The sequence below is a fragment of the Panthera pardus genome, unplaced genomic scaffold (assembly GCF_024362965.1).
Source record: "Panthera pardus isolate Hobbes unplaced genomic scaffold, ASM2436296v1 HiC_scaffold_21, whole genome shotgun sequence".
Taxonomy (NCBI): Eukaryota; Metazoa; Chordata; class Mammalia; order Carnivora; family Felidae; genus Panthera; species Panthera pardus.
Window position 1 is genome coordinate 67373803 of NW_026526777.1, and position 23506 is coordinate 67397308.

General features: G+C 41.1%; 1 protein-coding gene across 1 annotated transcript in view; it reads left to right on the plus strand.

The window, feature by feature from the left end:
- Positions 1-23506, plus strand: part of CDC42BPA (CDC42 binding protein kinase alpha) — a 316152-nt gene that overhangs the window by 244552 nt on the left and 48094 nt on the right. Inside the window, 6 exon segments of the mRNA XM_053909423.1 lie at positions 5640-5745; positions 6132-6280; positions 7479-7570; positions 9809-9885; positions 10957-11004; positions 17515-17553. Of these exon segments, the coding sequence (XP_053765398.1) occupies positions 5640-5745; positions 6132-6280; positions 7479-7570; positions 9809-9885; positions 10957-11004; positions 17515-17553 (511 nt within the window).

Here is a 23506-nt window from a genome sequence, read left to right on the forward strand (position 1 = left end):
GTAAGTTGCTCTACATATCATACAATACTGATTTTCCTATAGGAGTGTAGAAGAGAATCACCTCAGACTGGGGTGCTTAAGAAAGCTGGGGGTAATCAGTTGAACTTACAATGTGTTTGCTGAAAACCCTGAGGTTAATAAAGAGTCCTATACTTAGGTTGGCTGAATTGGAGGTTCCATATAAAGCGATTGGAAATAAGACTAGTAAAGTTACCACCATACAGTTACCATGAATACTGGGTAAGAATTTGATCTTTATAAGAAGGAGAGAAGGTTTTTGCAAAGGATAATGGCATTGATTAGATGATGCATTAGGAAGGCAACTCTTTATAGTGGTGTTCAGGATGAAATAGAGGGGAGTTTGGGGGAAACTGAACAAATGGAGAAGATATTATGGGAGAAGAATCTATAGGATTCTTATAATTATGAATTAAGGACAAGAGATGATGAAGAATTAGTATTTCCAAAATTCTGAGTTGGAGAGATTAAGAAAATGATGATATCATTGAAATAGGAAAGCCAGGAGAAGGAAACAACTTCGAGGAAGATAAAGTCAATTTTGATTGTTTTCAGACTGGGCTCACCCTAAGACATCTGGCTACAGATTTCCAATATGCTTTTGGAAACATTCCAGAAACGTTAAGGTTAAACATATAAATTTGGGGATTTAATTTCTAGTCAATAAAGCCATTAACGTTGAGATCTTTCTAAGGAGAAAAGAAGGATAATAGTGAGAGCAGCATATAGGACACAGAGGACAACCAGGAAAGTGTTTTCATAATCAGCAGAGGGTTTCAGTAATAAAACTTTTATTTCCCTTTATTTACATTCACTCATGTTACTTGAAATAATCCTCATTCACTAATGTTCATTTGTGTGAAGTAATAGCTTATACTGATTACAACATACTACATTCCAGGCATTGAGTTGAAAATTCACTTGGACAATATTCTTTTTTAGTTATCCCAACAGTCCTATGAGGTAGGATTATTATTCCCATTTCATAGGTAGGGATAACAGAGTTAGAAGGGGTAAATGACTTAGTCCAAGTCCCGGAGCTGATGAGCAGTGAGCTAGGATTTGAACCCAGAAATCTGTTTCTGGGTCTGACTCAGGAATCAAGCACTTAGTCACCCTACTGTGTATGTCCTACCTCCCCAACTTTTTAAGGACCGTATTTTAGATATCTTCTCTGTCTCCAGGTATGTCCCCGCATAATAGTATTAATAAATATTTCTGGATTAATTACTGCAAAGAATTTGGGAGGAGAGGATTAGATATGCCAGAATAACAACATAGACTGAAACTGGACTTTTGTAGTTCAGTAGTTATTTTAATAAACTGTGGTTTCAGGGGCGCCTGGGTGGCTCCGTCGGTTAGGCATCCGACTTCAGCTCAGGTCATGATCTCACACTCCATGAGTTCGAGCCCCGCGTCAGGCTCTGTGCTGACAGCTTAGAGCCTGGAGTCTGCTTCAGATTCTGTGTCTCCCTCTCTGTCAAGGGAGACAAGACAGTCAAAGGGCAAGACAGTGTTGGGCTGGGGGGAGTGAAATTTTAAGGATTTGAGGTTGGAAACAGATAGCAATGATTCTGAAAAGGAATTGTTGTAGGAGACCTGAGGCCCAGTGGAACTTAAGTGGCAGGAGTTTGTAACTGACCAAGTTTTTTTTTTTTTTTTCTTTAACCCTTCCCTTCCTTAATTTTTTGTAGCTAATAAAATGGACCTAATTTTAATCAAAAGTTGAGACTTAACGGGAGACCACAGGAGTAAGGGAATGTGAACGTACTCAAGGTGTAAATAAAAACAAAATTACAAGAGATTGTTTTTTATTTAAAATGTTAAACAACAGGGGGCGCCTGGGTGGCTCAGTCGGTTAAGGTCATGATTTCATGGTTCATGAGTTTGAGCCCCTCATCCGGCTGTCTGCGGTCAGCGCAGAGCCTGCTTGGGATCCTCTGTCCCCTTCTCTCTCTGCCCCTCCCCTCGCTCTCTCTCAAAAATGAATAAACGTTAAAAAAAAAAAAAGTTAACGTATCTGATTTCCAGAGTTAACGAAACACATCGGACTTCTTAAGTTCCTGGAATGTGCATAAACCCAGATCACTGAGCTGTGCTAGACACTGAAGCAGACTGCTGGACGCCCAGGAGCCATTTAAATGAGAATGTGGTTTTCTTTTTTTGTTGTTGTTAACATTTGTTTACTTTTGAGAGAGAGAGAGAGGGAGGCAAGAACGGGGGAGGGGCAGAGACACAGAATGGGAAGCAGGCTCCAGGCTCCGAGCTGTCAGCACAGAGCCCGACGTGGGGCTCGAACTCACGGACCGCGAGATCGTGACCTGAGCTGAAGTCGGACGCCCAACCGAGTGAGCCCCAGGTACCCCGATAATGTAGTTTTCTTTATCGCCACCATGTAGGTGTCTTTTTTGTATTCTAGAAGGGGTCATCTTCCTTCATCCCCACTTACTCTTTATACTGTAGGTCAGATGATGAAATCAAAAGGTGGTGATCCGTTGCGGTGTCCAGAGTTAAAGAAATTTGAAGGAAACAGCTTCCTACATAGCGTTCTTACTATTTTCTAAAGCCATTTTCCTTTAAAAGGCAATGAAATTATATACATGGATATAGAGCCTAAAAATATGTAACTGACTCGGCGGGGCAACGTCTTACAGCGATTTTATCGCTTTTAGCATTAGATTCTTTTTCTGGTCCTCCAGTACAGCATCCCATCTGAGAGAAGCAGATCCCTTGTCAGGGGCCTCTTTAAGATACACAGATATAGATACATGAATTTGACTCCTGGGGAGTTTAAATTCTAAAAGCCGCTAAAACAAAGTTCAAGGTTTAAATTCATCGGCTGTATGCATCAGATACATCTTGATTTACCTGAAATATACTTTCCTTATTACTATTCAGTGGCCTGAATTTTATTTATGAGAACAGCCAGCCTTCACAAAGGCAAATAGTGTTCCCCAGAGCGTATTAGAATACACTTGTAGACGTTGCAAATTTCAACTCCATTTTTTATTCCTTTGTGCAGTTACAGCTTTCTGTAAACCAGTGTTGTTCATTCTTCGTGAGCACGGTACCTTCTTTTGTAGATTTTCATCTGCTGGCAGTCCGGACCCTAGTCTTGCCCTGGTTTTGAAGGAGATGTAATAAAACACAAGCTTTCTCTTGATAAATTCTGAAATGTGGAGTGTGTCTTATTGAATATAATTTGAAAACATTTCCTTTTTTTAATGTTTATTTTTGAGAGAGAGAGAGAGAGAAAGAAAGCACGTGAGAGAGTGGGGGAGGGTCCAAGAGGGGGCAGTACAGAGGGTCTGAAGCAGGCTTCTGTGCTGACAGCAGGGAGCCTGATCCGGGGCTCAATCTCAGAACCGTGAGATCACGACCCGAGCTGAAGTCAGATGCTTAACCAACTGAGCCACCCATGTGCCCAAATTTAAAAACCTATCTAAGATCCTAAGAGTTGCATCAGTCAAGGTAGCCTTAAGACGGTTACGAATTTCAGTCAACTTTAACTGTTTCCCTTTGTTATTTTATTGACCATTTTAGAATACAGAGGAGCTTTATTGCAAGATAACCCTGATTTTCACAGAATATTCTACTTTAAACTTTCTAAATGTAGTATACTTCAGTACATCTAAAAAGGGTATGTTTTGTTTTTGTAAGATAAAATGGCAGAATCCAATTAATGAGAAATCTTTTTTTTTTTAAATTTACATCCAAGTTAGTTAGCATACAGTGCGACAATGATTTCAGGAGTAGATTCCTTAATGCCCCTTACCCATTTAGTCTGTCCCCCCTCCCAAAACCCCTCCAGGAACCCTTTGTTTGTTCTCCATATTTAATAGTCTCTTATGCTTTGTCCCCCTCCCTGTTTTTATATTATTTTTGTTTCCCTTCCCTTATGTTCATCTGTTTTGTTTCTTAAAGGCCTCATATGAGTGAAGTCATAGGATATTTGTCTTTCTCTGACTAATTTTGCTTAGCATAATGCCCTCTAGTTCCATCCACATAGTTGCAAATGGCAAGATTTCATTCTTTTTGATTGCTGAGTAATACTCTGTTGTATATATATACCACATCTTTCTCCATTCATCCATTGATGGACACTTGGGCTCTTTCCACACTTTGGCTATTGTGGATAGTGCTGCTATAAAAATGGGCGTTTGTGTGTCCCTTCGAAACAGCACCCCTGTATCCCTTGGATAAATGCCTAGTAGTGCAATTGCTGGGTCGTAGGGTAGTTCTCTTTTTAGTTTTTTGAGGAACCTCCATACTGTTTTCCAGAGTGGCTGCACCAGCTTGCATTCCCACCAACAATACAAAAGAGATCCTCTTTCTCCACATCCTCACCAACATCTGCTGTTCCCTGAGTTGTTCGTGTTAGCCATTCTGACAGGTGTGAGGTGATATCTCATTGTGGTTTTGATTTGTATTTCCCTGATGGTGAGTGATGTTGAGCATTTTTTCACGTGTCAGTTGGCCATCTGGATGTCTTCTTTGGAGAAGTGTCTATTCATGTCTTTTGTCCGTTTCTTCACTGGATTATTTGTTTTTTGGGTGTTGAGTTTGGTAAGTTCTTTATAGATTTTGGATACTAACCCTTTATCTGGTATGTTGTTTGCAAATATCTTCTCCCATTCCGTTGGTTGCCTTTTAGTTTTGCTGATTGTTTCCTTCGCTGTGCAGAAGCTTTTTATTTTGATGAGGTCCCAGTAGTTCATTTTTGCTTTTGTTTCCCTTGCCTCCGGAGACGTGTTGAGTAAGAAGTTGCTGCGGCCAAGATCAAAGAGGTTTTTTGCCTGCTTTCTCCTCGAGGATTTTGATGGCTTCCTGTCTTACATTGAGGTCTTTCATCCATTTTGAGTGTATTTTTGTGTCTGGTGTAAGAAAGTGGTCCAGGTTCATTCTCCTGCATGTCGCTGTCCAGTTTTCCCAGCACCACTTGCTGAAGAGACTGTCTTTGTTCCATTGGATATTCTTTCCTGCTTTGTCAAAGATTACTTGCCCATATGTTTGTGGGTCCATTTCTGGGTTCTCTATTCTGTTCCATTGATCTGAGTGTCTGTTCTTGTGCCAGAAAAATCTTAATACTCTTTAGAAGTCATGTAAGTGTGTGTGTGATTAATGTTAGATTAAAAGAGTATTATTTCTGCAGTTCAAGGGTGAAATTTTACCAATTTATCAGATATAAGTAATTTGAACTTTCATAAATGTGACCAGCTTTAATTTGTAGATAACTGAACAGTTCAGCAAACCTTTTCCCACTTGTTGACAGGCAGGAGTGCTGTGGGAGACCTTTTGAAAGAAGATATTTAAGAATATGTTTAAATTGGGTAAAATGGAAGATGGGCATCGAGGAGGGCACTTGTTGGGATGAGCACTGGGTGTTGTATGTAAGCGATGAATCACAGGAATCTACCCCCAAAACCAAGAGCACACTGTATACACCGTATGTTAGCTAACTTGACAATAAATTATATTTAAAAATATATATATATATGTTTAAATTGTTATCACTTTCATTTCTTGTAGGATGCTTTGAAAACGACCTATATCTTACTGAAGATTTTCTGTTTGTTTTACTTTTGTGCTTTGTCCGTATACGTATACGTATTGTATTCCAGGGTCAGTGATGAAAAGGACGCACGAGGGTATCTGCAGGCCTTAGCTTCTAAAATGACTGAAGAGTTGGAAGCTTTAAGAAATTCCAGCCTGGGTGCACGAGCAACAGTAAGCTCAGCGGTTTTGCGGGGAGAGTGATCACCTTGGGTGGGTCTGTCTAGGCTTTAGCCCACTGTGAAGTTTCTCCCAAGAAATCAACGAGTCCACGTCTTGGCCAGTTTGGGAAATCATGGCACATCACTGCCTCCCTGCAATTTGCAGTAGGTAGCCATTGTTGGTAATAATGACGAAAAATAAACTCATCTGTATGTGAATCTACACCTATTTCTGAATTCAGTGAAAAATGATACATTGTCACAAGTCGCCTTTCGGCCCTGTTGTGTTATTAGAGAAGGTTAATGCCTTTAAGTAGTTTCCAAATTTATTTGCACTCCCGAATTGGAATGTTAGGGATAAAATAGGACGGAGCTAAAACCAGTCATATTATTTGATAGGATATGCCCTGGAAGATGCGTCGTTTTGCAAAACTGGACATGTCAGCTAGACTGGAGTTGCAGTCGGCCCTCGATGCAGAAATAAGAGCTAAACAGGCCATCCAAGAAGAGTTGAATAAAGTTAAAGCAGCTAACATCATCACAGAATGGTAAGCTTGGGGAATAGACTCTCCTAGAATTATTTTAAGTTGGTCTAGAAGTATTTTAGCCCCTACCTATCACTCTGCCATAGATCTTTTACAAATGAAGGTTCTCTTGATGATAAATTTAATAATGGTAAACATATCTTAATTATCACTGTTTTTGCTGTTCTTTTATGTAGTACAAAAAGTATATCCTCTCCACAGTCTGAGACAATTACCTGATGAATATTTTCCTTCAATCCTCATCACAACAGTAGAGCAAATTATACTCTGAAGAAATAAATGATACAATGAAAATCTTAATTAGATGGGATATAAACATGGTTCAAGAATAAGTCAGAGAAACAATAGAAAGTTCTGGTCACAAATCAACATATAAATAGAAAAATCCATTTGGTGCTGGAAAGCAAAGTCCCAAAGGCATTCGATCGTGAAAAGAAATATGGTCCCATAAATTCAGTGTCTAACGGTGTGAAGCCTTTTAGTGCTTCGACTGTAATCGCTCATATTCCGAATCGAATCGGAGGTCAGGCACCCCAGCTGAATTATAAACTCTTGTTATGAATAATCCAGACATAAATTAAGTACGCGTTGCTTAAATGTGCTCGTGTGACACCGAAAACGGGAGAGAACGCTTTCCGGAGCCGGCGAGTCGTCTCGAGCCCAAAGCGCCGTTGGGTGCGGTTCCCCAGGTTGTACCTGGACCGAGCGCGCGCCGCCTTCTCCCGCCTGGGACACGGGACCGTGAGCAAAGCCAAAAACTGTAGACACGCTCGTGAAAATGCTCCACTTCTGTGGCTCTGTGTAAAAGAGCCTCACCAAATTCTAAATTTGACCTGTGGTTTGAGGACATTTTAAAATTGAATCATTTAGCTCCAAGTCAGCGTCTTCTCTGAAAGGCCAGATCCAAGGTGTCTCAGGCTTGGTGGGACATGGGGTCCCTGCCTGCTCAGCCCGCTGTCATAGAGCGAGAGAGGCCGTGGACCGTCCGTGAACGGACGGGCCTGGCCGTGCTCCCGTAACACTTTATTTGCACGAGAGTAGGTGACAGGGCCGATTCGTCTGCCCTGCAGTGGTTCGCGCTTCCCTGATTTGCCATGACTGACACGGAAACCAAGAAACTCCAACCACGTACTTACTGTAGGATGGCTCCCTAACCGGCGATAAAAATAATGACGTTTTTCCTTTTTTTCCCTTATTGAAGTAAACTGAAAGACTCCGAGAAGAAGAACTTGGAGCTACTGTCAGAAATCGAGCAGCTAATAAAGGACACTGAAGAGCTTAGATCTGAAAAGGGTATGAGAATGTGTTTTGCATCAATCAGGGCTGCTTCTGTTCTGAATCCGTTCTGTCGCACGAGCGTCAGCGTCTTGCGCGGGTCGGGGAGTTATTCACACAGCAGCACTGGCGCTCACTGATGGATATGTGTATGCTCACGTCACACACCTCATACACACACGTGCACTAGCCTGGTCTCTGAGTCATTTTGTTGTGCTCAATATGCATTGTTTAAAGAATTTCGTAGTAACAGAAAAACTCACTTTGCCGTAATTTGGACCGTTTTTCCATAGCCACGGACTGTTACACAAATAATATTTTTGTGATCGGAAAAAACTATTATTTTTATAATATACCTTACACTATTTTCAGATGTTGTAGGGGGCTTCACTCCCGGGGTAGTTGAGGGACAGTGTATGAAGTAACCAAAGATTAATCTGGTGTTAAAAGGCAGTTCAGGGATGAACTGTTGGGGCACTCCATTGCTTTCTTCCATGTCTGGCTCTTCAGTTGCCTGCCCTGTGGGATTTCTCAGGATCCATTCCCATTTTCCTGAAGGCATTGCCTGAGCATTAATGAGTCTTAACATGAACAGGAACTCCCGAGAGCTCGGGAGCTCCATTACAGGGACTTCCTCAACTTTCTTTCCATAATGTGGGCATTCAGAATGTGACGATGTAATACAAAGACATTCAGAATGTTATTTTCCCAGTGAAGGGATCCTCTTACATCCAGTTATTAGAAATCCACCATCCTGACAAAGTCCGTATTCCTGATCAAATAGTGGACGAATTAACGGCTTTACGTTATGCTTCCCTCTAACTTCTCGGTCGTGTGACGCACGCTGATGGTTGGGTCTCTGTATCTGCCTTTAAAGTTGTGGAGGAGAGGGTATCATACACGTGAAGGATTTGACATGAAAAAAAAAAAACCCTAAAAATAGCAGATGTTCAATACATTTTTTATTGATGGCATTTCCTAGTGAACAAGAAAGGAAGGAACCCAGAAAAAGCGGATTAGGAATTCAGATTGAGCACAGGGCTTCTCACCAAAATGAGACTCAAGCTGAGTTTTCAGACATGAATGGTGGAAGGGAGCTGCACTATTTAGTGAGCAGAAGACAAAGAATATATAAGACGTGTAGGACCTGTAGCCCTGAAGGCAGTCTGTACAGAAAAGACACCAGTGCAGAGTATGACTCTGGTGTCATTGGTGGCGTCATTGTTAGCATGGATCTAAACTTGCGAAAGAAGTAACTCAAGTCTATCGCTCTGCTTTATGAAGACACGTTAACCTGCCCCTTGTACTTGGATTTTGAACATTGCAGAATAATCAAATTTCACTTTATGTTGTAACATAACGTACTCTACTGCTTAAATAATATAATGTGATATTTACATAACGAGGGCGAGATGGTTTTTTCTGCGTGTTTACTAGTATATGCCAGTATCTGGACAAGGTTTGGCACCTAATGGGCTCTCAGTAAATACGTATTGATTGGATGAATTTCTGAACGTAGTACATCATCTGGCATCCGTGGTATATTGCTAGAGATTATTGTGAAAACCACACAAATTAGTGGATGTAACTTCCTAAGGGTATGGAAATCAAAACGGTGTGCTTGATTGCTAGCATTTATCATTGCCTGTATATTTTAAGAATTATTTTGGAAATTACGCATTTAAAGTTAATGTCACAGTGAAGAAATATGCGGAAACTTTTAAAACTTCATCTGAGAAAACCGAGGGTTTGAGTGCCTCATTTCGTCAATAAAACAATACCTGAAATCAGACTGAGGCCTTGACAACCGATTTTTCATAACTAAATACATTTGTTGTATCACTACTTTACTTTCTTGTAAGAGGTCATGTATATTAGTGTATACTCTGTGCAGTAAGAGTGTTTCAAAACAGAAACCTTGTTTGGTGATAAATTAGCTTAGAAAAAACAGAACCATATTTTAAAGAGTCTCTCAACCCTACCACGATTTAATGTACTCTAAGGGAAAAGAAAGAAATTCGAGAACTCAAGTCAGGAAACAAGCGTGTCATGGAGACTGATAATAATCAACTGTTAAGTGATATTTCAAGAAACATTAATACGTTTTTTTTTAAAAATGTAGAGTTAATAGGACTGATCAGCCTTAAAATGAGGTCGTTTGTGAACAGCTCTTAATAGATTCAGACAGGAAAGGTTATCCGTGAGAATGAGTTTAAATTGTTCTAGTTTTAAAAAACAGTTGCTGCTGTCTTCTAGGTATAGAGCACCGAGACTCACAGCATTCTTTCTTGGCATTTTTGAATACGCCTACCGATGGTCTGGATCAACTTGAAGTAAGTACTGAACCGTGCAAGTATTCCTTGTGGTCAGTTTCAAATTCAGGTTGTGATTTAAAATTCGTTGGCGGTGAAACGGTTTTATCGCTTCCCACATAAAAGGACCTAGAATCTTCTATAAACAAAAGCCTATTAAGAAAGGAATATGTTCTGTGTTCTTATGGAAATGGTGATCACATGTATATGTAAGAAAAATCTAAGAAAGGTCTAAATATGAGCATCCCAAGATTTAAAAGAAATTTCATCCCTTCCCCTGGGAGACAGGAAAAGCAGAACAAATCCTAACTTTTGAAGTAATGTTGACACTTTTGTTTTTTCTCCCAAGCATAGAGCCACAATTAAAAAAAAAAAAAAAAAAAAAAAACGGTGAAAAAGGTCAATCTCAGGATAGAGCAGTGCTGGTTCTAGCTCCAAGTCAATTCAAGTTTTTTTAGGAGTTTACAATAGGCATACTTTTTGTACAAGTATTACGTGGAGAGTGTTAGGAAGATTCCATAATAATGAAATAGTGACTGTATGCCTGTCATTTTCTGCTGCTTAAATTCTTTGCGGGGGGGGGGGGGTGGGAAACAAATTCATAAAGTATATTTTCGTCCCAGAAAATTCACGTTAGTGATTATACCTCTATTAAACAAATAATCTTGTATCTCTGTGCAGAGCACTGTTAAAGGTGCCGGAGTTAAAGTAGTGGCCAAATAGACCTCGCCCTGCTCTCCTAGAGGTTACGTTCCAGTGGGAACAATTAGAGGCAGAGAGATCCCGTTACTCCTCAAGTGTTTCATTTAATTTGATTATTAATGATCTGCCGTGCACTTCACCGTATTACGTTTTGGGTACAATATATGCATTGTATTTCATTGCTTTGGGATAGGGATCAGCTTTTAAAAGTAATTACTGGAGTTCTAAGTTTCGTGAGCAAGTGACAATGACTGCTTTTCTCATTTGTTTGTTTGAATTAATGTCATTTGCCTTTTAATTGTTTTACAAGATTTTTGATTTATTATTTGTTCTTATTAAATTGCTTCATCCATATTTTCTATTTTTTTTATTGCTGTATTCGTTAAATAGGATTCCTTTTCTTCTTCCTCATCTTCACTGATTGATTTTTTGGATGACGTAAGTCTTTGATTTTCAAACCATCAGTGAATTGAATTGAAGAGTTTTGCCTAGTAATGCATTCAGTTTTAGAATGATCACACCTGGTAATTTACTTGTGAGACAAAATTTGCTTCTTTCTTGTCTGAAATGAAACAAAGGGTTTATTTTTATTAAACATCAGGAAGTGAATATGTACTTTGAAAAATGCTTTGGCCGTCAGGAATCTGGATTCCCTTTCTTTGCAACAGTTCTGAAGACTGGAATGCTTATTTGATTATTGTCACTATGTGGATAAATATATAAAAGTGCTTGTTTTTCTTTTTCATGGCAATTTCTGTTTCACGTTCCCCTTTGCAGCATTTTGCCATTTAATTTTTATGTTAGTTAGAAGTAAACGTCTGGTAATAAAATCAGAAAAAGTGACGTATTAAATCTTTCAGTAGATTTTATTGTAACATAATAATTGAGTACAAATCAATTTTTAGTGCTGACAGAATTTCTCTTCTAATGTGGAAAGTGATTTTAGTTAACATATGTGCTACATGCACTATAAATTGACTGCATTATCATTTTCTCTCCTAAATTAATTCTGTAGATTTGATCATTTAGAAGTCCCTAATGTCTTCACTCTCTTTACTGAAATGCCACCTGTCCGCGTTCTCTCTGTTCCACATTAAATGGCACAAAAATCCCTGTCATAAGGCATTTTGTTGTCCTGTTGAACATTTAACCTTTCTAGAAACTGGAAAATAGAATGGGTTCAGATGCAGATGTTCTGCGCAGAACCCAGTTTTTAAACCTGGGGCAATTTTTATGTTTTATCTTTTGTGTTCTGTTAAACATAATTCTTACATTCAGAAGAGTACTTTGCATAATTTTCCACTCAAGAAAACTCTTGATCTAGGCTTAAACATTTTTTTAACTGATTTTTTTTTCTGCCTTTGAAATATCATACCAAAGTGTACTATTTTCCATTCTGAATGGAAACTATTTCATCATTCTTGAGACGGTCCTAGTTCACTCTACACTGTGATAAAAAGAACTCTCTTGATGTACAACAGTATTTCATGTTACCATCTACTGGATGTTTGTACTAAAATACTCAAGATGTTATTTCCATAGAAACATCATTCACTTGAAAGAGAAAGACAAGGAAGTTTGAATAAATTCTTTTAATGGTTCCTTCCGCTAGAAAACCATTTCCTTTCTCTTTTTCTAACAAACCCTTCTCCCCGCCCCCTCCCCTCCCACACAAAGCTCTGAATGTAGAACACGGGAGCCCGGGTGTCCTGTGGCCGACGGGCCTGCTACAGGGACGCCCGCATGGCCCCGCTCTGTCCGCTGCCACCCGGCCGTAGTGAGGAAGCGTCCCGCTTTGACGTTCCTCCAGAACTCTCTTGTCCTTCATCCACCGGCGCTCAGCCTGAGCTCAGTTCACACGGACCACCGAGTCTTAAACCGGCACAAAGGAACCCCTGTTACACAGCGAAAAGGAGTTGAGTTCACACAGGCTGAATCTTTCTGATCCAGGCGCCAGCTCTTAAAAAGCGTGGTCTCTGCTCCCGAGGTTCCCCTTCCCGCTTACTGGGTAAGCACGTAAGGTGGCCCCAATCCTGCCTCCACCACCTTCCAGGTGTGTGGCTGGGAGCAAGTTACCCAACCTCTCTGCGCCCCAGTCTGCTGGTCAGAAGAACAGGGGTAATAACAGCGGTACCGACTCGTAGGTGGTTTGAGGACTTAAGGGAACAGCGAACGTGAGGCCCTCGCCCTGCTGTTGCCTTACTCGTCATAGGCCGTTCACCCCCTTCCCGAGTTCCTTTAGCTTCCTTTCTTGTGCAGGAGTCCGTTGTCGCCTGAATGTCGCCTTTAGCCCTCTAACCACCTTTCCACCCCCACCCGCGCGGGTCACCGCACCTTCCCCCTGAATCGTCAAGTAAGGTCACCGCTGCGCGGTGATTTTTACACGTCAGGGACAAGGCCAGCAGTCAGCTCCCATTTTCAAACGTGGTTTGTCTTCTTCATATTCTATGGCCGGAGGCTCTTTCTGGTTGATGAGTACGACTGCTCTTCCCAGAGTCCTCATTCCGTTCACCCTCGAGGCCGTGGGAGGATGAGATTTTTGAAAACCGGCGTCCGGTCCTTGGCACGCTTGCGCTCAGCAGCCGAGACGCGAGGCGTGAAGCTTCAGTTCTCTTCGGCATTTGGGATCTTAAGGAACAGAGTGAATTGTGATCTTTGTGCCCATGCTCCTTGGAGTGTTGTGCGGGGCCGCCCCCGACAGCGAGCAGACTCTAACCCTCAGCCACCCCACGCGACTCACCCTCGCGTCCCTCTTCTCTGGCGTCGGCCTCATTGCTGCAGAAGGGAAGCCGGGCACGCCGCGGACCCGGAATTTGAATCGCAGGCAGGAACTCGTGGGTTTAGGAAGGGGTAAAGCTGAGGTGGAGCAGGATTGCAGAAAGCAACTTTTCTTTGGCCTCCGCACGCCATCAACCTCCTCGTCTGCTCGCCGAGGCCTAGCGACCTCGTTCTGCCCTCTGGTTTTTTAGAACCAAACCACCGGCCCCTCCCCGCCTCCAGAATCACCTTTGACTTCCTTAAGTTCAAAATGCAAGCGAATGCTAGAATCTGGGCACACTCAGAGCAGTTTCCTTTTAAGTTGCACCGTTTACACAGGTCTTGCTACGCGTAGAGTTCCCAGTAAGCGCGGCCTTGACGGCGGAGAAGTGTACGGAGGTTCCTTCCTTCCCTCTGATTCGGGTGAAGCACCTGCTTTTGTGACTCAGGAGAACTCAGGTGGTTGGGCTTCCCTACGTGCATAATCATGAACTTCTTCTGAAAGAGAAAAGAACTTGGGATATATTCAGTCCATGCTTCTGGCCACCATTTATCACCGCCTTCTCCCATTAGTAAAGTGGGCGGTCTGCTGTCCCATTAGGGAAGTTTCTGGACTCTCAGTCTTTGGGGGAATAGGGAATTAGTGGCAACGGGGTACGACACTATTGAGGGCAGATAGAAGGGAGGTTAATTCGTGTTAAAAGAAACTGACGTCACTCTGACCACTTTGTCTCTCGGGTCAGGCATTCCCACGTGTGGTGAGACACCAGTGACCGCAGGGTAGCCTCATCTTTTCTCCCAACCCCACACCCCAGTCCTAGACTGCCTGGGGTGACTCCATACTGGCCCAGCCTCCAGGTCCCGAACAGGGTGAGGGACAGGTGGAGCTCGGCAGTTTGACCTTTCCCTCATCTGTTCCCTGCATCCCAGGGGCAAGAAGTCCAGGGATGACCAGACCACACTTACAAACTTCCCATCCTGGTCAGTTCATTTTCTTCTTTTCAAAGGAACCAAAGATAATACTTGGCTTGACTGTATTAAAGGTAATGCTAATTATGGTCATCTAAGTGAACCACTTGTATTTGGTAAACAGATTGTCATTTATTAAGTCTGTGCCAGGTAGGTTTTGAGTTTTATTAAATTACGATTCTACACTCTGTTCATTTGGGCCAAGTTCACACACAAAAATGGGAATTGCCCATTTACCTGGCAAATGAGAATTTGCCAACTTGCTTTTTGGATGCTGTCTTAACTCTAGTGTGCTGAGGAAAGAGTAGACCAGGGAATTAAAGGTCAGACATAAAGGAATAGAGTTAGTACCATTGGTCCTACTGTCTGATCCTCACAAACCCTGTTTTCTTGTATCCTGGCCAATTCCGAGAAGCCAGCAGTCGGAGAGTATTGACAAGCTAGTTCTCCTACTCCTTGTTTTGGCCTCATATTAAAAACTTGCTACGATGTCCTGAACTATTTAATTTCAGTCCCGGCTCCTAGCTTCCTTCATTCATCGCTTCCCTGTAGAGATCTCTTGTCTCTCCCCTGGCTTCTTTTATGTTCTGTCATCACCAGTCACAGAAATCTGAGGCTTTGCAGCATTGTGTCAGCTGGATCTGGGGCAAGTCGGTCATCCATGAGAATCTGTGGAAGACAGAATTTTAAAACATACATTATAAAGATCTTTTCACCCTACAACCCACACTAGGTGTAGATCCTGCTGAGAAATTATGGCATTTCTGATATTTCCTCCTTCAATTCTTTTTTTTTTTTTTTTTACAAAACTTCCATCCACATGTTAAATACAACCCAACTTGAAACTCACGTTTCAGGAGATTGTCATATGCAGCCCTTCTCTCATTTAGGCAGGATTCTATCTTAATTATATATACAAGATCTGTATTATATTCTCATACATTGAGGCCGTCTAGAGGGAAACACCCATGACCACCCAGACTTTCACTCTTCACTCTCCTGTTTAAGAAGACCTTTGGAATTCATTAACTGAATCTTAGAAGCTATTTGCCAAATCCGTGTCTGTAAGATAAAGTACTTCTTTTGGTTTCTGCTTGTGTTCCTCCTTCTGCGATCAGCCTGAGCATTACGGTGGCGACCGAGAGACCTAGGTAGAAAAGGCATAGTTTTAAAGGGTATATGATTACAGATGAAGGCAACGTACTGGCTTCTCCCGGGCTGTGAGACCAGTTCCACTGTTTGTACAAAACCGTGGTTGTGTGTCAGTGTGTAGAAGAGAGAGCGTAGTGTGTGTTCCTGTAATTGTATCATCAGGAAGCGGCCTAATTTCCCCTTCTTGTTGAAAACAGAAAAACAGCTGTCTGGTTTCTAGGTAGACACTTTGGGGAGAACATTATCACTATGATTTAGTATCATTATTAGCTTCATACAGTGCCAGCTGAGACCAGGTGTTGTCCTTCATACGCAGAGGTGGTTTTGAGAGACGTTTTGACTTGTTTTTAGTATGGTGGCAATGTGTGTACTTTGAACTAGTCATGCATTTTTTCACGGATTCGGCACACTCCCAACTCTGCTCTAGAAGTGTAGAAAGATAGCCAGAAAGTCAAGGATTCTCTGTGTTAATCCTTGCACGGTGGTAGCTCCTAAGACGTAGCAGATGGAGACGTAGGCCGCGAAATGCTTATCATCTTGTTAGAAAAAATAAATAAATCCATGGTTACGTGCTACGCCATGTCGAAAGTGACAGGTGCCGTAAGAAATATTTCAGTTAAGTATTGCAGCATTTCAGAAGGATTCATTCAGTACTTATTAAGGATTTTTAAATTGATAGGCTTTATTACGATAAGCATGTTACAACGTTTCTTGCCCTGAAGAATCCGAGTCTGATGGAAAAACCACATGTGTAAATCAATAATTATAACATGATTGGGAAAATCACACTAATAAAAGATATGGACTGTATATCATAGGAGTATAAAGGAGAGATACCTGACTGAGCCAGGCGGCTGCAGAAAGGCTTTCTGAAGGAACCAGTGCCTGAGTGGGGTCCCCACGGATAGATGAGTATGGTCCACGGAGTCCAAGAGGAAGGTGTGCTGGTTACACACTGGACGAAGAAACACAAATTGCTTAGGAATCTGCAGGCCTTCTAATCCCGGTTCACCGTTAACTCTTCAGGACACGGTGTTCAAGTCAGCCCCCTTCCCATTTCCTAGAAAGAAATAATAGTTCCTGTTTAGCGATCTGCCAGAGTTGTACAGATAATACCGGTAATCCGGAATGATCTTCTTACCCTTCCAAGTTTTCTCTGGAATCTTCTGTGGCTCCCATAGACTCCGTTTGTAAACTCCCTCCTCTAGGCCCCCATGCAAATCCTGTACGTCCCGCCTCCGGCCTCCCACAAAACTGTGCAGCAAACCTCAGCTACCACGTGAGGCCCACTGTTGGGGGCCTGGGGTCTTCCCCACCTTGTAAATACCTGACCCGTTGCAAAACCTCAGGAAATGTTAGGTTCGGTTGAATATAGGGAGTTGCCAGAGGTAGAGATGGTTTATGTGTGTGAAGCTCTGCTCTTTGCACATCCCATAGTTCCAGAGGCTTGGGACTGTTCTGATGTGGTTACTACCTGCTTATTGTTCTTGCTGTTTTTCCCTAATCACTGAATCTTCAATGTCAGAAAGGTGACAGTCCCTTATGACTTAAGCCTAATATCCAGTCAAGGCGGGTGGTATCGTTGAAGTAACTGTTGTTGTTTTCATTCACGGTCAGTGATTCCAAAGGCCTGATTTAGCTCTTACCATTGGAAAGAATCATCTTTGAAAACAGTAAGAGTTTGGTAGGGAAAAGACCGGCCCATGAAATATTTTATTAAGTGCTAACTGGCGCTCAGTCAGAATTATTTGGCTCCTTTTCGTTCTCCTGTTTCCAGTTGCTACTTCCAAACCTCCACAGGAAGGAGATTGTCCCTCGCTCGCTGGAGCACCATTGCGTGGGTCACTGCGCGGGGTCCAGCGAAAGCGTTATTGTCACCTTAGCCCGAGTCCGAGCAGCCGTTTCTCCGCTGTCCTATCCTGCAGTTTTTCCTGAAAACAAATGTACTTTGAACCTATCAGAAAATGTGTCTCTCTGTGTATGTTGATAGACTTTGTCTGTTAATACGGCGGGAGCCATCGAGAGTCGTGTGTATTTGTAACGTGTAGTATTCTCCTTTCTTTGTTGAAGCGCTCTCCGTCCTGCACTCCAGCTAGCAAAGGCAGACGTGTAAGAAACCACTGCACCGTGTGTCCCCACCCCACGCCCTCCTCCCTGTCTCTCACCCTTTTTGCCTGTGGTTGCAGAACACGCTCACGTCCCCGTGATGTGCTCTTACCTCCGCTGCATGCTTTGTGCTGCTGCTCTCGCTCTTGCCTTTCCATATTTTCCTTTTCTTTCTTTTCCTTTTCTTTCTTTGGCTTGGGCCGTAAAGCTTTAGGAATGTTCGTCTACATTTCGGCAACCAAACGACTCAAATTATAAGGTATCTTGTTCATGTTTAGTAGGAAAGTAAGTGATTCTAAAGTTTGCTGTCCAAATCAGTCCCCTGCAGAGTAAATGAGTTTCTCAATAAGAATCTGATATGAGCAGATACGTGGAGATTTCCTAGAGATTTTAGTTATGTAGAAAAAAGCTTGACAATTCAATATTATGCAAAAGTCAAACGAATTTGGGGCAAGTTATAGATCTTATTGGCTATAGTTTGACGTAAATCCATTCAGCAGAAATCTTTGATAGATTTTTTTAATGTAGTTCAAAGGAATGTCCCTAAATACATTTATAGATTTGAAGCCTTAATGTTGGTAGTTAATTGTTTATATTCTAAGGTAGCTCCAAGATTTTTAAAAATATCGTGACATTCTTTATATATGTATTGGTAACCAACTGTCAGCATCATCCTGTACTAAGGCTAGGTCAGGGTTTGTCAGGATTAAATGGGCTAGGGCACTACCTCTATCCAGCACGATTCTGACATGCCCAGAGTGGGGGATGTATTTGTAGAAAGGTCTCAATTTCCCTAAATCAGCATCCACCCCAGTGTCATTATGCACAACACACACACTCCGTAGTTGAAAAGCAGTGGGCTGGCTGATGTTTGCTCTGTTTTTCATATGCGATATAAAATAGTAACATTAAAAAGGAATGCCTGTCGTAGGTGGAAGTTTTGAAACCTGTCATCGGCTTCATAATCGTTGGTATTGATCAGCACCTTAAATCCAAAATTCTTGAGAATTCTTGGACTTGGAAAGAGCTAGATCATGGAATTCTCTGGTTTATGGAGAACGCGGGAAATAGTAGGGTGGCTCAATTAACCCTCCTAGAGCACATGTTTCCAAACTACTGCTTAATAGTGAATAAGCAGTTCGGATACCAGTGAGGCGGCCAGTATGACTTCAACTAGTACTCCAGTGATCAGTGAAGTCTTCGAAGAGATTGCTGGTTCAACCGATTTTTTTTTATTATCCTGACATTTATAGGGTTAAAACCGTTGGGTGCTTGGATTTATCAGATCAATCTTTGAATATGTGTTAAGTATATCGTGTAACCTCTAGAAAGGAAGACCACAATATTGTGTGCCCAACGATATTAGGTTCAAAACATCAGCCTGTGACTTGACTAAATTTTTAACTGGTTTTTCTTTAACATGGTTACAGTTCAGAGAGATTTTATTCGCTGGTTAAATATAGATTGTATCTCACTTGCCTTGCAGACTTCTAGGGGCCCTGACCCAGAACACTTCTGTGAGTCTTGGAATAGGGAGAAACTTCTGAGGGAAATAGCCGTTACAGGGTTCCTCCTGTTCAGTCTCTGTCTTCATCTTACAGGATGTGAATAAGCCGCACTGACTAGAGCCCACTGACTGTTTCTGTATGATTTTTTAAATGCAGATGTGATAGGCTTGGTAATCTGCTTCCCAGGATTTCTGCAGTTTTTCCTTGGTTATGTATCTGTCAAATTAAAAAAAAAAAAAAAACCTCTCTGAAAAGTGCTGATGTCTTGGAGGGAGCTGAGTGAAGAATTACCAGCTACTCAGCAGATCCATAGAAGCATCATGGCGGTACAGTGAGGGGCCCAGTGGCCCTGGGAAACGGCGGCGCATTGCAGAAGGGACGCAGGTCGTTACCATTCCTAACAGTGACCTTGAATCTAACAGTGACGTACAATTTTGTTATAGCCTGTGTTTTTAGACAAGCAATATGTAATACTTTCATAAATTTAAAATTCTTTAAGTGACTGTTAAATGTCATATAAGTGAGGTATTACAATTTAAGGTTTACTGGACTTTTATGTCCAGTGTGCTGGAAAGTCCCATTCTTTATAAATGGTGCTATTCAATTAAGCATAGTATAAGAAAGATTGGTTACGAATACTATTGTTAATGCCTGAATGTAAGTGGTTAATGGAAAGGTCCACAGTGTTTTCATTAATAGAAGCACTGAATTTTAGAGTATTCCTTCCGAGTTTAGAACAGAGATTTTAAATAACACGTAGCTGAACTTTCTGTTTTCTGAAAACATTTGTAAAGTCTCCAGAGTAGATCTTCAAATCAATATATGGAAAATAATGAGAAATTTTCATTGAGTACCAAGTTATATTGTTTGTAATTAGTAAGATTGCACTTACTTGTCATAACCTTGAGTAATTTATTATTTGCTTTAGGATGATAAAATATTATATTTGCTGTTTCCCAAATTATCTAGTATTTCCGTAATACTGTTTTTATCATAAGTTCAATTAACAGAAATAATTACATCGTTGAAAGTTTGAGGTTATAAAGTGTTTCTTGAATACAAAAAAATTGGCTTACTTGCCACTTTGTTTCCAAAATACTTCTAGCTTAAAGGATGATGATAATGGGGGTTTTTTCTTAGAGTTTTAATTTTCTTAGAGTTTTATATTTACTAATGCAAAACAAAATGTTAGATGTAAGCTTTTTTTTTTTTTTAATCTAGATCAAATCCATATCAAACCTTGGTATATTTTACTTTAAAACCAGGTTTCTTATGGGAATGTTTTGCTTTTTGTATCTGTTCAAATCTGTAATTATTTTGGAGTAGAAAAGGCCCATTGATAAATAGGATGAGTCGTTTTAGTGGTTTTTATTATTTATCAGAAAACCATACTGCGTAACTTGAAGACTTCACCTAAAAAATCAGATCTGATCCTAGGAGAGGAAAAAACTTTTCTGTTTGACTGCACTGCTCTAACAATACATTTTGTTGATCATTCAGGAGGGAAATCCTAACAGATTCAGGAAACATTATGGACTTTTTACATGGCAGTGTTATGTATCGTGGATAATACCTCTGATAACTCATTCCGTTTTCCTTTTTTTTCCCCAAACGGTAAAGCAATAGGTAAAAATTACATTGGATATAGTAGATGTTTCTATTGCCTGCTCCTCAGAATAACTCCTGGAAATGTGTTTACTTAGAAAAGAGAATTAGGTAACCAAAACAATAGGAAAAAAATCACATTTATGTAAAGACATCCCTCATGTTTTCACAGTAGATTGCAGCTTAGAAATATTGAGTGAATGGCTTATACTATGAAGATTTGTTTCCAAGATCTTTCTCCAGATAATATCAGAAGGTGCTGTCCAATAAATATTAGCTATTTATTGTTTTTTGCTATTTTCTCCTTTTTATCATTCCTTCTACAACCATTTACCCGATTAACGAATTATGAGATCTCTGCTATTGGTGTGTATCATACTTATCAGCTTTTCCTGAATTATGAATTCAAGTCATTGCTTACATTGAATGCTATCCAGTTTTTCAAAACACAGAGAATTTAACTTCCACGATATAAGTATATTACTAATGATTGTGTTATAACCATGATAATGGCTCAGAAGATAAGCACAGTTGATGTGCTGTCAATCAGTTGCCTTGCCTCCACGTTCTATGTGAATCATTGCCAGTTAATTATCAAATTAATTTTAGGCTATCTGCAAAGTCTGCCTTCTAGTTATTGAGTATTCTGAAGGTTTAATAAAATCAATTGCTTTTTAGTGGGTAGAATCATTAACTATAAGTGTGTTGGTAAGCTTGTAGTTACAGATAAAATTAGCATCTTGAGAAACCAGTCCTGTTGGTGTTGATGAACACTTTGATGTAGAAAATATGTAAGTGGTATTATGTTTTTCTTATTCTTACTGTTAAACCTCTTTTGAGATACTGTTTACATTGGCAGTAATGCAGAAAGGAAATGAAATATTTAAATCTGTTAATCTAACAAGTATTTGCTTCCAACACCTTTTAGAAGATCTGGGAAAGTTTTTTCTTAGTTTAATATCGAAAACATTATTGCCACGAGTTTATTCTTCTGTACCAAACTTTGTTCCTTGTCTTTCCTAAGAAACACACTTTTGAAAAATAAAGTGGTAATTTTTAAGCTTCACTTATACATTCACGTGTTTTAAAAAGTAAGAGTATCATCGTAAATGGTATAGCTCAACTTTTATAAATATACTCAATGCCATCTCAAAATATTACTCAAATATGTTTACTTATTTTAAATTTTTTAAAATAAGAACTACCTTGATTTTGTTTAATCTCTGGAATTTAGTTTTATTTTAAGAGCATATAGTTCCAAAAAGTTTGGTAATTTTCATTATTCTATGTTATTAGAATTGGTATTGGGTTAGGTTTTAAGTCTAAACGTTTCCTCTTTTGAATAACCAGTTTTTACCTCCTGCAGCTAAGAAAATCATTTTAAAATCTGTCCTCATTCCTGTGGTTTTCTTTTTTATTTATGAGTAAAAACTGTGAGGAGAAAAAGACTTTTTATAAGTGACAGTGATTCTAAAGAGGGGCCAAGAGGTATGTATTTGAAGCCTCTAGAGTTCCCATCAGAGTCACTAATTTCTGTCATCACGGATGAAACCCCGAAGGCGTCATTTTCCCTTTGTTCAGTATCACACCGTCAGTGTCACATTTCCACAGGGTCGTGAAACATGATGGTAAATGTTCAGTGACCAACTGTGGGCGGAGGCAGGGGGATGGGTTCTTAGGCGTGATGACTTCTGCGACGTACGCCTCCCCGATCCCGGCGCAGGAAAGTGTAAGTAACAAAGCCGCCTGCCCAGCCCCTGGCCGCAGCCGTCAGGCCTGCTCCCCCTGCCGCCGGGACCCCTGAAAGCCGGCTCCCGCCCTCCTCGCACTGGCACCGGCTTAAAGCCACTGTCCTCCCAGGTAGGAAGCCACTGTGTTAGCTGGTCAGCCCCGTTCGTCGGCAGCTTTGTCCTTCGTACGGGGCCTCGGCTCCGGTCTTCCAGTCACGCTTTTGTGTGACCGGCCAGAAGCTTCCGCTTTCTTAAGATGACTCAGTTCTTCGTACTTAGCAAAGCCCCTACTCAGACATTTCTTTGGAACTTTATGACAGGGGCACCTGGAGGGCTCCGTCGGTTAAGTGTCCAACTCTTGCCTTCAGCTCAAGTCATGATCTCACGGTTTCGTGAGTTCGAGCCCCACATCGGGCTGTGTGCACCAGTACTGTTTGCGTATCTGGTCCGTGTTCGTTGAACCCTTTCCCCCGCGGACTCTTACTCAGCTTGCCATTACATAATCTTACGGAAACTAGCAGGAGGAGATTTTCAGAAAGTGGGACCTTTCTGCCTTATTTCCAGCCCAGGTTTATACTCCAGATAAATGATTTGAATGGAACACCTTCCCCATGCCTGTCCCTGAGCAAATTTGTGAACTGGGCAGAAATCGTCCAAGACTGTCCTTTTCTTCTTTCTTTACTCCCCTCTTCCTGGTCAGAGTTCACTGGCAGGAGAAAAAGATAATGTAACTCAGGCTCCATGATCATTAAAGCCTTGAGTGCAGGTGCCTCTGGTACAACAGAAAGAACACAGAATTTGAAGGCAAGGGTGGATTCAGGCCTGGGTCTCCCACTTCGTAAGCTGCACGAGCTTTCTGAAATTGACCGCATCGCCCACTCCGAGCTGGGGCGCGGCCGGTATGCTTCAGTCCGAGTGCTCCAGTTTTTAAAATATTGAAGTGCTTTCCCAGCTGTGAAGTACATATGTACGGTCTTTAAGCTGACTGTTCTCTTTATTGACTTGTCACTTCTGATCTAAGCATTGTCCTTGCTTACAGCACATTTGAAACAAATTCCCCTAACCTCTTTTCCAAATTGCTTTCCTCGCCTTTTCACTTTAAACGCACGATCC